Raw genomic sequence first — 18,965 nt, 5'->3', positions numbered from 1 at the left:
AATTTAATTGATGTCAGTAACATATTGGCTGCATGACCGAGTGGTTAACATGTTGGACTGGTAATCTAATGATTGCTGGCTGCGTGGGCTCAAACCCCATCAGGGGCAAATTGTTTTTGTGAGAAAGGAAGTTTAGTACTGGTTGGTTCCAGGGATAGATTTGTGAATATTTCAATAAGCTTATAGCTTCCAACACAATCAAACTAAAATAAATTGGTATAAACAAACATCATATTTTAAAAATTGTGCTTGCTACAGTATAGAGCCTTGTCAGACTGTACGGACATTTAGACTGGCCTTGCTATAATGCTGGTTAGGAAACTACCCGCCTATATGACTGAAATACTGTTGGGAAAAGGCGTAAAATGAAACAAACAAACAAACAAAATATATTGGTGAATATATATAATTATATTTATTCAGTAAAATGTTCTCTCAAGTACCAGCAAGGTCTGTACACTTACTTGTCAAATATTTTGTTGCACTATAAGTAGATAAGAATTTCAAGCACTGGTACATACACCAGAAAATTATAGTTGATATACAACAATATACAGTTAAACCTACTTTCCCATAAAGAACAGTCTTAGTAATAGAAAAGGTTATCTTTGTTGAATCTTGTTCTAGTAAACAAAGTTTTACTGTATTTGTTCAATTAGGGAACTTAAATGATGGTATTTAATGACATTTTTTCTACATATGACATTTGCTCAAAAGGTAGTCTTTACCATAGGTTTGACTCAATTGTTGGCAGTATTTTACCCATTACCCCATGAGCATTTTGTGAAAAATGGCATTGAATAGTCTCCTGTTACAAGTTCAAGTTGCTATAAAACTATAAAAACTGCTTCAATACTAATCAAACTTCTGGACCATTGCCTTTGTAACAACATGCTCAGTCTTAAATTTCCTGTTACCATGGCAACTAGGGGACATCTCAAAATTGCCAAAAATCACTATTTTGCGTTGATTGTTTCCATCAAAATTGATTTCAAAGTGCTGCCACTTCTCAATGGATTGAGATAGAGTCAAAGGCTTGTTGATTACTTGTTGATTGTTGAAAGTGTTGGTTACACGTTACCTTATGATCGATCTGGGGTCATTTTTACCCTCTCACAAGTCCAAAATTTTCTTGGCGATGAGGGGGACTACCGCCCCCCTTCAAACCCCCCAAACAGAAGGGGGCACATCCCCCTTCTGGGAACCATCTTTTGGATGGGGAACAGCGCCGAAAAAGTGGTCACTTTTTGAAACAACATTTCTCAAAAAAAAACAAGGTTTGGGGGGCTTAATAAGGCATTTTTTCACCATTTGAAAAAGCAAAAAGGGGGAGGGGAGGCGTAGAAATGCATATATATCTGGTAATGGATTAAAGAAGCCAATTACATGTATATTGTTGAAAGTTTCTATTGCCTGTTTCATACATGAACTATATTTACAGGAGGAAGTAACAGTGTTCCCCTGGTGATAATAGAAGGATTTAAAGCAGAACAAGCTAACAATGGTGCTCAGTAAGTTAGTTTTTTGTATGATTTATCAGTCTCTGAATGATTGAGTGCTTCTATTTGCTGGATACTTCTAGATAGATTAAGTAAACATCTGTTTAAACATCAAAGAAAACCTTGTTATTATTACTGTAAAACACTTATCATTCGCGAGAAAATTTATTTTCGCTAATATTCGCGAGTTTCTAAGACGCGAATTCATATTTCTCGCGAATATTTCACTTTGTCTATACACTTGTCCGAAAATGAACACTATCCGAAAATGCGTACACATGGATATATATCTGCGGAAAAGTATTGAAGCCAGTTCTAGTTACATCATGTTGTTATTCAAGTGTTTCAGAATAACTGTTTTGGTATTTGGTACAAATGCTTTAGCACCTGCGAGTTGTTTGTAACATTTCTATTTATTGTATCCTATTGTATTGTACTACAGTTCAATCCGGAGGGTAAACATAATTGTTTTCTACAGGTTAGAGAAAATTACAGTACTGTTTAATTGATTTTCGTCTGCTTGCCTTTGAATGGCTAATCGGTGAAACTTTAACACTTTGCATTACTAGTAACAATGCTAGAGGCACGGAGTATGATCATGGACAATACATGACAAACACAGTGAACACATATCAAATAATTATCAAACTTTATTGACATATTTTTAGCTCGACTATTCGAAGAATATGAGAGCTATTGTAGTCGCCCCGGCGTCGGCGTCCGCGTCCGCTCTGGCGTCTGCGTTGGTTAAAGTTTTTTGTAAAGTCAAATATCTCAATTATTACTTGAGATATTCAATTGAAACTTACAATACTTATTTATAGTAACAAGGTACATCAGATTGACAAGTTGGATAACTCTGCCTACAATATTGACAGAATTATGCCCCTTTTTTAACTTAGAAATTTGGTTAAAGTTTTTTGTAAAGTCAAATATCTCAATTATTGCTTGAGATATTCAATTGAAACTTACAATACTTATTTATAGTAACAAGGTACATCAGATTGACAAGTTGGATAACTCTGCTTGCTACAATATTGACAGAATTATGCCCCTTTTTAACTTAGAAATTTTGGTTAAAGTTTTTTTATAAAGTCAAATATCTCAATTTATTGCTTGAGATATTCAATTGAAACTTACAATACTTATTTATAGTAACAAGGTACATCAGATTTACAAGTTGGATAACTCTGCCTACAATATTGACAGAATTATGCCCCTTTTTAACTTAGAAATTTTGGTTAAAGTTTTTTTATAAAGTCAAATATCTCAATTATTGCTTGAGATATTCAATTGAAATTTAAAATACTTTTTTATAGTAACACTGTACATCAGTTTGCAAAATTGCATAACTCTGTCTGCAAAATTTGCAGAATTATTTGCCCCTTTGAAAGTTAGAAATTTTGGTTAAAGGTTAAAGGTCTTCAAAGATATTTTACTTGAAACTTTACACATGCACTTAGGGTCATAATTGGAGGGTCATAATTGTATGTCACTGACCAAGTTCCATAACTCTATCTTGCATTAAGGCTGATTTCATATTCCCTTTTCTACTTAGTCTCTTGGTTAATGTTTACATGCAAGTTTTACATATCTCAATAACTATTAAAGATATTTATTTAAAATTTCACATATGCATTTAGGGTCATAATTGTAGGTCACTGACAAAGATCCATAATTCTATCTTGCATTTAGGCTGATTTTTCTCCCCTTTTTCAACTTAGAAATTCAGTGGTAAAGTTTTGCTTGTAAGCTGTTATCTCAATAACTACTGAAGGGTTTGTGCCTTTTTGGGGACAATTTTATGCATTCATAATAATAAAGCAGTGATTTACTTGATAAAAACATCTTAATAACAAGCCTTTGTACCTTTTCTGTCAAATTTATGTATTCATAGGTTATGTAGTATTATTATACTCAATAAAACACCCTTGTGACATTACCTTCCGAATAGTCAAGCCAATACTGTATAATTGGCCTATAACATGAATTTATAAAAAAAAATTGGCCCTTTAGTGAACTTAAAAAATTTAACATTATGAAGGCTCTTTTACTATCAAGCACTTAGAATAGTCGAGCATGCTGTCCTACTGACAGCTCTTGTTAGACAGACGGTTTCACTTAACAAGAAGATTAGCAAGCTATCAGAAAAATCGATACGGATATAATTGCATTCGTCGCACAATAAAAATAAACGACGCAAAGTTGGTAAACGGACAGGACAGAAAATATCCGAATGACATCGGGTTTCCGGTTTCACATTTTTTCGGGATGATGCGAATTCATGTTGACGCGAAATAATTATTTTGGACATTTTGCCTCAAATTCGTGAAATAAGGTTCTCGCGAAAAATAAGTGTTTTACAGTATTATATTACTAATAGATATCTTGTCAAGATTCATAAAAACAAAATGAAAATCATAATTTTGAGTGTTTTGAGAGAGTGTTCTACCATTTGATACAATTTGTTTTAATTTATTCATCCTAATACATAGAAAAATTAAAGTCATTTCATTATAAGAATGCTGCATTAAGGTAAGAACATCACAAATTTGGTATGACTATTTCAGGCCAGCTGCAAAGAGATCCAAGGCAGAGTCATTGTTACCACAGGTACATGCCACAAAATCAATATCCACATCTCAAACTGTCATACAAAATTTCCTCACAGCTTTCAAATGTTACGAGTTACTGAATTCCTCAACAGAATTACAGAGAGGTAAGTTGCAGCTGCATTTAACCATTTAACCTGCTGAATTTCTTAAATGGTCTGGCTTTCATAAAGGGAACTGTTCATTATCAACTTTAGGGATATCAAGATCAAAATTTGAGGCTGGTCAGCCAACAGTATTGAGCCTGGTCAGACTGCATGAATGTGTTGACAGGCTATATACTGGTGGCAAACACTTATCACTTTCATTAACAGCAGTTTAAATGCTAAAACTGGTGTGTAGATCTATACAAAGTTTGTTTCAAAGCCTGGTTTGTAATCATTTGGGTCTTTTTGTCAATATTTTTACCATTGAAAAAAAAAAGATGGAAACAAATTTTGGCTTTGCACTATGCACACATTGCAGTTTTAAACAAATTTATTAAAATTATTGTAAAACAAGTTTTTACACTTTTGATTCTATTAAGATGTAATAGCCATGTGTGTATATTTTCAGAGTTTGTTATATTGTGCAATAACTGGAGAATGGAGACATGGAGTTGGATGGGACATTTCCAAACTGATATGTTTCTTTATCAGGTATGTCTGTACTGATCTTGATGAAAAAATAGCATTATAAAAGGTTGCATACTTCTTTTGTTCCTTGTTTATTTCAATATGTGTCCTTGAATGAAATTGTGTCCCTTGTTTTTTTCCCCAGGATTTATGTCTCTTTTTCTAGGATACGTGTCCCTTGTTTTTATGGAGTTGAGTATTTTCAGTGTTGTAGGCACCAAGTTGTGCTCTTTTATATATATTTGTATCCCTTCTTTTCATTGTGTCCCATGTTTGTATAGATTTAAGTCCCTTGCTTATGGGTTTTGTCCAAAAAAGAGTTGTTAAAAAAAAATTTTTTTTTTTTGTTTAAAAAATTTTTATTTTTATTAATTTTCAAAGGAGAAGTTTTTTTTAAAAAAAATGAGTTCCCAAAAAAAATTAAAAATCCATTTTTTAAAAAAAAATCGACATTTGGGGGGTTTTTAGGTTTCCCTTTTATTAAAACCCGAAAACCCACTTTAAACCCCCCCCCCCCCCTTTTTTTTTCCTTAAATATGAAAAAACCTATTTCCCCCACATTTTCTTGAGAAAAGTTGTTAAAAAAAGGTATTTTCGGCCCCCCCCACCCAAAAAAATTAAAGGGGTTTTCCCCCCCAAAAAAGGCCCCCCCCCTTTTTTTTAATTTTAAAAGGGGCCCCCACCAAAAAAATTTTCCCTTTGAACTTAAAAACCCCGGCACAAAGGAAGGGTTACCGCAAAACCTTGGTTTTAACCCTGGGGAAAATTTTTTTTAAAAAAAATTTTTTACAAAATCCCTTTTTTTCAATTTTAAAAAATTTCCCCCCCGGGGGTTTCCCGGGGAAAAAGGAAAATTTTTAACTCCTTCGGATTTGGTTTTCCCATTGAAAATTTTGTTTGTTTCATTTCAATTTTTTAGAGTTTCCTAAAGGGGGGTTTTGTGAAAATGGCCTTTTCCAATTTTCCTAAAGGGAAGGTTTTTTAAAAAAATTTAATTCCATTTTTTTGGGGAAAAAAAATAATAGGAGATTTTAAAGTTTTAGGTACAAAACGATAAAAACATCATCACATGATTTTTTTAAGAAAATGAATAGGTTTAGTTAAGTTTGGGCCCTGAATAGTAACATTGCCCTGCTAATTGATCATTCACAAAGGTTTTGGAAAAAAGATGTTAGTACTAAGTTGATATAATTTTAGATATTAAACAGAGGGTTGGTGATTCTAATCAGGTGTCTGCTAGAATACATGTAGTTAGCAATTCCAGCACCCTAGGTTGTCCACTGTTAGTAAAGGACTTTGCTTTCTTGATTTTTAAAGTGAAGGTGTCATTAATAACTCAACAAAACAAATGATAAAAATCAATAATAAAAGGCATTAATTATGAATTCATATATTTTCACTTGATATCTTTCAGATAAGACATTCACTGCAGCTAGCCTGTTGTTTCTATTGTCTGAACAACTACTCTGTAAGTTTGCAATATTTTATTCACCATTGTCAACCTAAGATACATCTTGTATGATAGTGTAATAAAATGAATAAAACAAATTAGATATTGTCCATGGGAAACAGGATTTGCTTAACAGAGATGTTTTTACACAAGTCTTACTGTTTTAATTACATACACTTCCGAAAATAGGAGCTAAATACTTCTTATCAATTCAACTTAATGTTAAGTAATAAATATGTAACAAAACAGAAGTTTTTTATGCAAGTGTCTGAAAAAATAACTGTATAAATAAGAATTTGAATATTTAAGCATTCAAATAAAAAATCTTTTTTTTCCTAAAGATTTCTTTTGATTTTCGCAAATTATTTCAATTATTTTCTTTTGATCAATATTATAATGCTTTAATTGGTTACAGAGAGCATGTGAGTTAATACTTGACGTTGTAGCAGCTTTTCCAGTATCTACCCACCGACTACACCAGAATCTACCCAAAAGAGAACCGTTTTGTATGGTTCCGGGGGGGGTCATCCTGTTTTTTTTCGGGTTCCCCTGCACAAAAAGCTAAAATTTACCTTTACTGTTACAGTTTCCATGACTTGCTTCAAGGTAACAAAGTTTTTTGTCAGTTTTTATTTAAAAATATTGTAAATTTAACCAAACCAAGTAAAGAAACTGAAGTGTTATCCTTAATTGATACTTAAACTGCATGATCAGACTTGATTGATAAGTCTTATATAGCATGCTTGAATTTTATTATTACACATTTTCTGAAAGTAGGGTTTTTCTTACTATATTTAATATTAGCCTATTTGGGTTTTTTTAAGGTACAGTAAACAGATTTCTTTTTATGTTCATGAAATTTGTTTAGAATGTCATTGTTATGAACTCTGTTTCAATAATTTTTGTCGTTTTTTTTCTTCATTTTTTTAGGACAGGGCATTTGGTGGAAAATCCTCAGATTCATTACTAGGACATACACTAGTTTTGTTACAATATGATTGGCCTAACCATGCGACATTATTCTCACAAATTATCAAGAAGATTCAGAAACAAGGCAGCTTTAGCTTTAATCTCTTCTTTAATTATATCATCAGTATCCTTTATATATATGGATTCTAAACTTTGTATGATAATATTAGATATTTGAAGTACCTGTATTTTTAATTTGTCAGGATTATGTAGTCTAGCAGTATATATGTGTTATTTGTAACGTATTTCAAGCAATAGATGGATTGGTATATTGCTAATGGCATAAAATTCTAACATAATTTACAGACTTTACTCAAATGACTTTTGATTTACATAATCAAAGTTTTTTTTATGTATTACATTAGTTTTGAAAGTCATAAATATGAGAAATTAACATGTATTTCAGTTCAAGCTCTGATGGGTTGAATTCCTTATAGTGCAATGCATGTTTCCTATCAAGCTTCATTTTTAGTTTGTTTCCTAGCACAGTTTATCCAGATTGCTCTTTAATTATGGGTTATATCAGGACCAGCAAAATTATATACATGTACATGAATTGTTATCCTTAATATCATGATAAGATGTTGACATTTTGGAAGAATTCTCGTTCATTAAGACACAAGAGGGAGGTAAAATTCATCTGGATATCTTACCCATCAGTACATCTGCCATAGCACAGTAAGTAAACATACTGATTGGATATAAATGAATGAAAATTATTTTGACTGCATTAAGTATCTTAAGTCAGTTAGATTATTATAATAGTAGCCCAGAAAATCATCTTGCAAATACACACTTTGTGATTTTCTGTGGCAAGAACATGGTGAGCTATTGTACTCACAGAGGCAATGGTGTCACACTTTGGTTAAGTTTTTGCATGCAAGTTGGTATTTCAAAAACCATTGAAAGGAATGGATTGAAACTTCACACACTCATTTGAGAGTATAATGGGAGGTTAATTTTTTAAGGCCAATAACTCTAACTGGGATTTTGACAGAATCATGGACCTTTTTGAACTTAGAAAATTCTACATTATCCAGACTCTTGTTTAACCCTTTCACTGCCATAGGGACGGCTTATGCCGTCCTTGTTATTTTCGGCATATTTGCCATATGGACGGCTCTTGCCGTTTCTATAATAATAATAAATTAGGAATAATAAAAATAATAATAAATATAAAAAAAATTATACCATTGACAATAGTTATTATTATACTAACAGATTTGGAAATATAAATAATTCTTATAATACTAATAACAAATAATAATAATTATATTAATTGATAATTTATTAATTTCTTAGAAAACCCTCTTGCAAATAAAGGATCAATAAAACAATAACCCTCTAGCAGCGAAAGGGTTAAGTATCAAGCACTAAGGAAAGTCGAGTGCATTGTCCTACAGACAGCTCTTGTTAGGTTTATTTTTAAGCCCTGCCCTAACTACCTTGTTCAAATGGCTTACATTCTTGGTCAATCTTCAAAATATTTCTAGTTGTGATATAAAGGCATCACTGTGATGAGTAACTTATGTGTGATACATGCTAATATTGGTTTGAGTAGCGTGCAATAGAACTTGCAACCTTTGAATTTAAAGACATTCTGAGCAACCAATGAAGACGATCATTTATAAATATTTATATACATTTTTCAAACAAACAAGATTTGCTGTCATACAAACAAAACTTGCTGTTCCACTGTTAAAATTCTTCTTTCTTTGTATAATTTTAGACAAAGAACTGTGACTCGAGGGGTGAACAAGGGAGTTACAGAAGATTTTAAGCAGATGATGGAAAAACAGATCAAAAGAAGTGAAGAAAACCATGAAGAACTTATCAGACAATTTCTTAAAGATGAAAGAACATTATTACTATCTGCTCTAGTGTGAAAAATACAACCTTGAAAGCTAAATGATACAAGTTTTTAAGGATATTTTTCAAAACTTGAACCTTTTGGGGGGGGGGGGTGAAAGGGACAGGGCAGAGCTTCATTTGATGTCCTTTGTAATAACAGTACAACATTTAAATTGTTGTTGTTGTTTGTTATTATCAATATTGATTTAACATGACTTATTCATTATTTTCATCTATCTGTGCTTTTTTTTGTATCAAATATAAACAAAGTATTTGAAATATTCCATTAAGAAGCATAGGTCACCTGTCTTTGACAACAGAGAACTTATATCCGGCTTGGACATATGGCACAGTTTGCATCCTTGAGGTTTTTTCTTTTGTTTGGTTTTACGGAGCACCAACACAATTTAGATCATATGGCGCCAAAACGGGAATGATGATTTTTTGCAAACGTTGGGTGTTACAAACTTAATGCAACACCAGGAGCCAGAACCACCCCACCTGCTAGAACTAAAGAATGCATAGACTCCAGTAATTTGAACCCATTTAGTCACCTTTTACTTTCATGCAGTGATAAACAGCTGCAATTCTGATGCCTCAACCCTTAAAGGCAACCCATCAGTCACAGAGGGACTTGAGTAACTGTCTGGTAAGCTCAATAGGTAAAAGCATTGGACTGTGAATTTGGTGACCCAGGGTCAATTCCGGGATTATGGTCATTTGCATCGTACATTCTGGTATGTACAGAAGTTTCAGTTCCTTGTGGAAAGCTGAAGGCCCAATTAGTACTGTTAAAACTGCTTGGACAGCCTGCCTAGAACGATGCGGTGGATTGAACTGTGCTCTGGTAAAATCAATGTGATCTGGAGTGAAACTTCCAATCACCACCACCAAGGGAACTTAATTTTTGGACTTTCACGCAGAACTTGCACATGATACTTAATATGTTTATATTCTGAAAAAGTCGTGTCTAATCAAAGCAAGACAATTTTTCAGTAAAAAACATGTTTTAGTTGGATATTTGATAAAATAGAAAAAATAACACCTAAGTAATTCAAGACAATTTATTCACTGAATATATTGCACACGTACAGTAATCAGATAAATAAGGCTTTTAAATGTTACATGATTTAACCATAGTAATGTATTGGTAAGCATTATTTATAAAATACTAGAGAAAAATAAAACTTTTCTAATGATCTGTTAGATGAAGAATTCTGCATGTATGAATTCAGCAAACAAAATATTTACTAATTTATTGAAAGAGCCCTGAAAAAATTTATAGATTAAAAAGCAATAAAAATTATCTGTCAGAACTATTACAGTATTATTTCCTCCCCAAAGTAAGACTTCTCAATAAATGTAAGCTTGTTAGCGTGATACATCTTTGTAAAAAAAGCAAAATAAATATTTAGGATTTCTATATCTACCATACGAAATGTAGAAACTTGAGTGAAAAAATGACTTAACTGATGTATATATAAACCAGTACATTAAGGAAGGTTAAGAATCAACATTTGTTACTTCACATAAATCTGATATGTATTACATAAACCCTTTAAGAACTAGTCTCAATAAGACTTGCCTACATGTATAGCATCAGTATAAAGCCAGACCAGCCTGCATGTCCGAGTCCTTTGACCAGAATGAATACTGTTCACAACTCAATATCAGGATTCTTATGTTGAAAACTGAAAATCCTTGGCTAGTGTTAGTGTTAGAATCCATTATTTTAATTTTGAAAACCCTTTTACTGAGAATGAACAATTCCAAAAATCAAAACACAGCAAGTCAAAACACAGCAAGTCTGTTGCATATAACAATAAGGAAAGAAAGAAATTATCATTTTTGCAGGACTATGTCTAATAAGATGTACCTATAAATTATCTTTTTAACATAACTATAAAGAAAAATTATGACCAGCTTTATACAAAAATTTATAAAATGTTTTTTTTTTGTATTTCCTTCTTTTAATCATTTAATTATTTTCTTCTTTTGATAAATATAAGTATACTGAAATTATGAAATGGTATTGTCTAGATTCTACACTGCCACATTAACTGTTGGAGTAAAACAACATGAAGAGATTTAAAATGTTAACTGGTGCTGCTGATTTGCTGATAGGGAAACACCTGTAACTGTCGGTGTTACTTGGAAAAAAAAATTCATGTTTTGATGATAGTATTTTATCTGAAAACGCCACACTGTAACAGTAAAGCTAAAATACTTATGTTCATGCAATGAAGCTGATTTTATTTTATTTTCAAAATTTTCAACTTATCTAGACTTATCAAGATTTAATAAAATTGAAAGTTATTTCATATTTTCGATTCACCAAAAAGTCACCACGAAAATAGTAATTATTTATTTCTTTCTCAAAATAATTTATTATTTTTGTCATCATTAAGCACCACGAAGTGTAAGTGTCAATGATGAACTGCCATTTTAGAGATTCAATTTATGTGGAGCTAAAACATTTACATACCATTTTCCTCTTGTCATATCTGATCAGAACTTGACCAAGAAATGTCCCAATAAATGCACAAAATCGTAATAAGAAATTGATGTTCCCTAACAGCCATTTCAAATAGGTAACGAGCGTTTAATAACAGCTTCTCACATTACCATCATTCTGCTTTATCAGATATTTACTAATCTTGTAACTGAAAATTTTTTGTAAACATGCAATCCAATATTCTACTATTTACAAACAATCAAATACAATTTTATACATTTTAAAGTATAGCAATCTTAATATAAACAGAGCATTAAATATCCAAATTAATAAATTGAAAGAATATTGACCGTATAATGTTAGTAAATACCTCTTAATACATTAACATGTAACCTGCCGAATTTCTGTAAAGGAATTGCCCAACTTTTAATTTTTGAACAGTCAATTTGAAAATCAAGTCTTTTTAATTTAAAATTTATAAAATTGAGCTACAAAATGTAACCCTGACTATAATGGTCAATCATAAAGTCTAACAATTGAGTGGCAGCGTGGCTGAGTGGTTAACACATCGGACTTGTAATCTAAGGATTGCTGGCTGCATGGGTTATGGCCCAGTCAGGGACAGGCCATTGTTTCTTTAAGCAAGAAACTTTACACTTATTGCTTAGTACTGTCTGGGTCAAGGAACAGATTGGAGTGTTTCAATAAGCTTATAGCTTCCAACACAGACTAAAATAAATTTGTATAAACTAAAGGCTTGTCACTTTGACTTCAATCAGGTTAATGGTTAAATTGATACAATTATGAAAACTTCTCACAAATGTGCCATAATGTAAATTTAAAAAGCATTAACTAACTAGGTGGTATGTAATGAACAATGAAAAGCTGTATGTAATCATATAAACATTGGTCATATCTTTTCACACAAAAGTTTCTGACAAATTTTTATGTGTAATATGAACGTGAACTTCATTAATCATAAAAATCTGCACTGACTTTAAACTTAAAAATAAACATTCCTATGAAAGAATCATATTACATAATTTGAGATTAATTTTGAATATAACATGATCCTTTAAAGAATATTTTTTAAATATTTTTTTAATGAATTTACAAATATGCATAGACTTAAATGTTTGTTAGTCAGCATTCATATAATCTGTCTGGCTGTAAGCAGTCATGCAACTGATTTAATGGAATAAATGCCGACTTAACAATAAACTAACCCAGGGCTTCTATAAGTGTTTTAAAGAAACAAAGTTTGGGAGTCAGTTATATACACCTTAATTTTGGTTTGTGACATACAAAATATAATGCTCTTCCTTCTATACCTATATAATGTGACTTCCAGTGTTAGACATTTTGCAGTCTCTGACTTCCAAATTTCAAACCTAATGACCGAAGCCCTGTAACCTATTTTGTAGTTGATATTATGTAAATAAATGGGATAGCATTAAATGAAAAGGTTGGTTCTGATTATATAATGAAATATATTGAAGGATTTGAAAAAGATCAGATGAAATATAATTTCTTTACTAAAAAATGTAAATGCTGTATATTTTATCACACATAATGTTCCTGGAATGCGACAGATTAAAGAATACTATATCAGCCTTATTGTATGAGTGTAGGACAAAAGCCCTCCCGGACAAAAGCCCTCCCGATTAAAAGTGACAAGGCGGACAAAAGCCCTCCCGTGAAAATGACAAGGCGGACAAAAGCTCTTCCGTAAAAATGTCAGGGTGGACAAAAGCCCTCCCGTAAAAATGACAGGGCGGACAAAAGCCCTCCCATGAAAATAATAGGGCGGACAAAAGCCCTCTCGCAGCGAATACATATATGTACGTTGAATAGTTTTTATTTTCTTTTCAATGCACTCAACATATTAAAATTGTAATCATGAATATTTTTGTTTTCCATTGGCATAACCGTGTTTGTATGGGCTTGAGCACATTCCTGAGAAATTAGTGCTAAAATCTGTAAGTGCATATTTATTCACATAGATATGAAGGATTACTCCTATGTGAAGTTAATATTATTAGAGTAATAAATGATGAAAAGAAGTTAAAATCATCTAACTTAAAGTAAAAGACATTTATAATGTGCCTTGTAATTAGTCAATTACTTTTAAAAGTGACTTTGTTTCTAACGACATTCGTGTAAAAAGTTACCTCGTTAAACATTTCAGGAAGGTATTTTCAGAATAAAAGGTGGTTCTAGCTCATACACATACTTAGGCCAATTGAAAACAATAAGAAATATATTGTAACAATTTTAATATGTTGAGTGCATTGAAAAAACACAGGTATTCAACATACATATTCATTTTTGTTATGGGAGGGCTTTTGTCCGCCTTGCTAATTTCACGGGAGGGCTTTTGTCCGCCCAGTCATTTTCATGGGAGGGCTTTTGTCCGCCCTGTTATTTTTACGTGAGGGCTTTTGTCCGCCCTGTCATTTTCATGGGAGGGCTTTTGTCCGCCCTGTCATTTTCATGGGAGGGCTTTTGTCCGCCCTGTCATTTTCACGGGAGGGCTTTTGTCCGCCCAGTCATTTTCATGGGAGGGCTTTTGTCCGCCCTGTTATTTTTAGGTGAGGGCTTTTGTCCGCCCTGTCATTTTCACGGGAGGGCTTTTGTCCGCCTTGTCATTTTTTGACGGGAGGGCTTTTGTCCGGGAGGGCTTTTATCCGTTTCCCTTATTGTATAACTCACTTGAATTTCAAGAACTATGTAGACATAAATTTAAATACCAAAAGAAAACAAGAGGGCCATGATGGCCCTAAGGTCGCTCACCTGTATGTAGGCCCCGGAGCGGGGCCAGTTTAAACCCCAGGGCTTTTATTTGAACAAACTTGGAAGACACCTATAAGAAGACGTTTCATGATGTACACACTTATAATGAAAAACAATGATCTGCCCTCCCCTACCCCCGGCAGGGCCAATTTTAACCAAGGGCTTTTATTTGAACAAACTTGGTAGACACCCATAAGAAGATGTTTCATGCTAAACATCTAAGCTGTAGCTCATTGTGTTTTTTAAAGAAGATTTTTTAAGTTTTTACTATACACATATAGTTAAAAACAATGACACCCCTGGGGCGGGGCCAGTTTTGACCCCAGGGCTTTTATTTGAACAAACTTTGTAGACACTTACTAGAACATGTTTCATGCTTAATATCTAAACTCTAGCTATTTGGGTTTTTTCAAAGATGTTTTTTAAGTTTTTCCTATACACATATAAGGTAAATCAATGACCCCCAAGGCAGGGCCAATTTTGACCCTAGGGCTTTTATTTGAACAAACTTTGTAGACACTCACTAGAAGATGTTTCATGCTTAATATCTTAACTCTAGCTATTTAGGTTTTTTCAAAGAATACTTTTTAAGTTTTTGATATACACATATATAAGGAAAATCAATGACCCCCGGGGCGGGGCCAATTTTGACCCCAGGGCTCTTATTTGAACAAACTTGGTAGACACCCATTAGAACATGTTTCATGCTAAATATCTTAGCTCTAGCTCTTTGAGTTCTTTAAAAGAAGATTTTTTAAGTTTTTACTATATACATGTACATAAAGGGAAAATCAATGACCCCCTGGGGCGGGGCCAATTTTGACCCCAAGGCTTTTATTTGAACAAACTTGGTAGACACCCATTAGAACATATTTCATGCTAAATATCTTAGCTCTAGCTCTTTGAGTTCTTTAAAAGAAGATTTTTTGTTCTTTAAAAGAAGATTTTTTAAGTTTTTACTATATACATATAGGGAAAATCAATGACCCCCTGGGGCGGAGCCAATTTTGACCCCAGGGCTTTTATTTGAACAAACTTGGTAAACACCCATTAGAACATGTTTCATGCTAAATATCTTAGCTCTAGCTCTTTTGGTTCTTTAAAAGAAGATTTTTTAAGTTTTTACTATATACATATAGGGAAAATCAATGACCCCCTGGGGCGGGGCAATTTTGACCCCAGGGCTTTTATTTGAACAAACTTGGTAGACAACCATTAGAACATGTTTCATGCTAAATATCTTAGCTCTAGCTCCATGAGTTCTTTAAAAGAAGATTTTTAAATTTTTACTATATGCATACAGGGAAAATCAATGACCCCCTGGGGCGAGGCCAATTTTGACCCCAGGGCTTTTATTTGAACAAACTTGGTAGACACTCATTAGAAGATGTTTCATGCTAAATATTTTAGCTCTAGCTCTTTGGGTTCTTTAAAAAAAGATTTTTTAAGTTTTTACTATATGCATATAGGGAAAATCAATGACACCCTGGGGCGGGGCCAATTTTGACCCCAGGGCTTTTATTTGAACAATCTTGGTAGACACTCACTAGAAGATGTTTCATGCCAAATATCTAAGCTCTAGCTCTTCGGGTTCTTTAAAAGGAGATTTTTTAAGTTTTTACTATATGCATATAGGGAAAATCAATGACCCCCTTGGGGCGGGGCCAATTTTGACCCCCAGGGCTTTTATTTGAACAAACTTGGTAGACACCCATTAGAACATGTTTCATGCTAAATATCTTAGCTCTAGCTCTTTGAGTTCTTTAAAAGAAGATTTTTTAAGTTTTTACTATATACATGTACATATAGGGAAAATCAATGACCCCCTGGGGCGGGGCCAATTTTGACCCCAAGGCTTTTATTTGAACAAACTTGGTAGACACCCATTAGAACATATTTCATGCTAAATATCTTAGCTCTAGCTCTTTGAGTTTCTTTAAAAGAAGATTTTTTAAGTTTTTACTATATACATATAGGGAAAATCAATGACCCCCTGGGGCGGAGCCAATTTTGACCCAGGGCTTTTATTTGAACAAACTTGGTAAACACCCATTAGAACATGTTTCATGCTAAATATCTTAGCTCTAGCTCTTTTGGTTCTTTAAAAGAAAGATTTTTTAAGTTTTTACTATATACATATAGGGAAAATCAATGACCCCCTGGGGCGGGCAATTTTGACCCCAGGGCTTTTATTTGAACAAACTGGTAGACAACCATTAGAACATGTTTCATGCTAAATATCTTAGCTCTAGCTCCATGAGTTCTTTAAAAGAAGATTTTTAAATTTTTACTATATGCATACAGGGAAAATCAATGACCCCCTGGGGCGAGGCCAATTTTGACCCCAGGGCTTTTATTTGAACAAACTTGGTAGACACTCATTAGAAGATGTTTCATGCTAAATATTTTAGCTCTAGCTCTTTGGGTTCTTTAAAAAAAGATTTTTTAAGTTTTTACTATATGCATATAGGGAAAATCAATGACACCCTGGGGCGGGGCCAATTTTGACCCCAGGGCTTTTATTTGAACAATCTTGGTAGACACTCACTAGAAGATGTTTCATGCCAAATATCTAAGCTCTAGCTCTTTCGGGTTTTTTTAAAGAAGATATTTTAAGTTTTTTCTTTTGGTTGCCATGGCAACCAGAGTTCTGCATGGAATTTAATTCTTTGAACAATTTTTAAAGGTGACCACCAAAGGAACATTCCTGTGAAGTTTGGATGAAATTGGCTTAGTGGTTTATGAGGAGATGTCATTTAAAGTAAAAGTTTACGGACGGACGGACGACGGACGGACGCCGGACGAAAAGCGATCACAAAAGCTCACCCTGTCACAAAGTGAGCTAATAAATAACAACATAAAAATAAATATTTTATATACATCATAAAAAATTAAGCTAGAGGTAATATCCAATCAAAAAAGCTTCTCAATTTGTAAATAGTATTAAATATTACCCTCTTATTCAAGGATTTAACCCATTCCCACTTAAAAGGGACATAGAATGCTGATATTGATAGCTGCATGAAAGTTAAAAAGCGTGATGCTATCGATCCACATATATAAGTGACCATATCTGGTAAGAATATATTTGAGTAAATTCAATACCAATAAAATATCATTAATATATTTATATTTCATTGTCCGTCATTTTTTTATGTTGTAAAAACATGTTGTCCTCTAGGGCAGATTGCCTGACTGAATATGAGAAATACTAAACTTGAAACTTATCTTAAAGCACATCTAAAATTGTAAAATACAAAATGATATTTAATTTCGGCGTAGTAATTATATGCGTATATATAATGCAAATACTGTTATTACAATGGCAGAAATAATTTAAAGATCATAAATAGATAATCAAATATATAATCAAGCACTGAAGAAAAACAAAAGGGCCAAGATGGCCCTAGATCGCTCACCTGACCCATCAAACTCATCCAAGCAATTACCTAGACAAGCATCCTGACAAAGTTTGATGATGATTGAGGCAAAAATGTGACCGCTTGAGTGTTAACGAACAAATGTGGATGGACGACGGACATTCAACGATCCTAAAAGCTCATCCTGAGCTTAGCTCGGGTGAGCTAAAAAACCTTGATAAATAAGAATTGAGCAAAATATATTATACTTACATAAATTAAGTATTTATATGGCCTGGTATAAATGGATGTAAGCAAATATAACCCAAATCAAAAGGTTATATTGCAAACAACAGGTTACACACAGCCATATTACCTGACACAACTCTTTACAACAAATTCATAAGATAACACAAGAAAAAAAAATATTAAAAATTATACTTCATATATTTACAACACCGATGTACACGTACATAGAAAATATCAACATCACAATTATCCAATGAAAATCACTGTTACAAACATACAAAACATACAACAATAGCACAACTAAAAATAAATCAAAATAAATAACAATAGATATCAACGAATTCCTGGGATAATATGGAATGTTTTAAACATTTAAAGTTGAGCCAGCATCATTTTTACCCTTCACCTGCTCAATTTATAAAATGGACTTGCCCTGCTTTGAATTTGGAATAGTCCTTTTTCATTTCAAGATATTTTAATATCAAAATACAAAAATTGAGCAAAAAGCTTGGTCAAACTGGCCTGGCTTTATACATGTACTGGTGGAAAAGGATAAATCATTTTTTGTTTCAGCAGATTCTAGGTTGAAACATTGCATGATTTGTTTAAATTATTGTAATCTTGGGCATAAAAATGGCATAAGGATCAATTTCAAATGATAACTAAAATAATTAAATTTTCAAAATGTTGATTATCACAATCAAATTCAATCAATGATTTTATTTGTTTACTATCCAGTTATATTTATACCTATTTCTGTTTATTAATTTAAGATTACCGTTTTTAATTTTTCATATTTACTGCTATTAGCTCAAAAACTAATAATTTAAAATTGTTTGCACCTATATTCTAATCCAAGAATCCCAAAACCCAACAACAACTAAAATAAACTCCTTTTCAGAAAATAAATTTTACTTGAAAAAGGGTTGAAAGGTGTTTTAACAATCTTACTTGTTAATATACATTGTACATAAAAGACCAAAATATGAAATAAAATAATATCTTGATAACTTGAGAACCGTTAAAGAAATAAATATACCTAACAACAAAAAAAATAACAAACATAAAAATAGTTAAATACAATAATAACACTAATATAATCATTCTATTAATT

General features: G+C 32.6%; 1 protein-coding gene and 1 long non-coding RNA gene across 2 annotated transcripts; both read left to right on the top strand.

Annotated features, from left to right (window-relative positions):
• Positions 1-1,281: 1,281 nt before the first annotated feature.
• LOC132757987 (uncharacterized) lies at positions 1,282-4,750 on the top strand. The gene is made up of 3 exons (XR_009629523.1): positions 1,282-1,511; positions 4,070-4,218; positions 4,667-4,750. It is a non-coding gene; the product is annotated as an uncharacterized LOC132757987 (long non-coding RNA).
• A 2,016-nt stretch (positions 4,751-6,766) lies between these two features.
• On the top strand, positions 6,767-9,102 carry LOC132757986 (integrator complex subunit 10-like). The gene is made up of 4 exons (XM_060749485.1): positions 6,767-6,781; positions 7,106-7,268; positions 7,726-7,822; positions 8,874-9,102. The coding sequence occupies exons 1-4, from the start codon at positions 6,767-6,769 to the stop codon at positions 9,028-9,030; spliced, it is 432 nt and encodes a 143-aa protein (XP_060605468.1). The 3' UTR covers positions 9,031-9,102.
• Positions 9,103-18,965: the final 9,863 nt, after the last annotated feature.

Source organism: Ruditapes philippinarum, unplaced genomic scaffold, assembly GCF_026571515.1.
Source record: "Ruditapes philippinarum isolate M1 unplaced genomic scaffold, ASM2657151v2 ctg16027_1_1_1_1, whole genome shotgun sequence".
In the NCBI taxonomy this organism is placed as follows: domain Eukaryota; kingdom Metazoa; phylum Mollusca; class Bivalvia; order Venerida; family Veneridae; genus Ruditapes; species Ruditapes philippinarum.
This window is presented reverse-complemented; position numbering and strand designations above follow the sequence as displayed.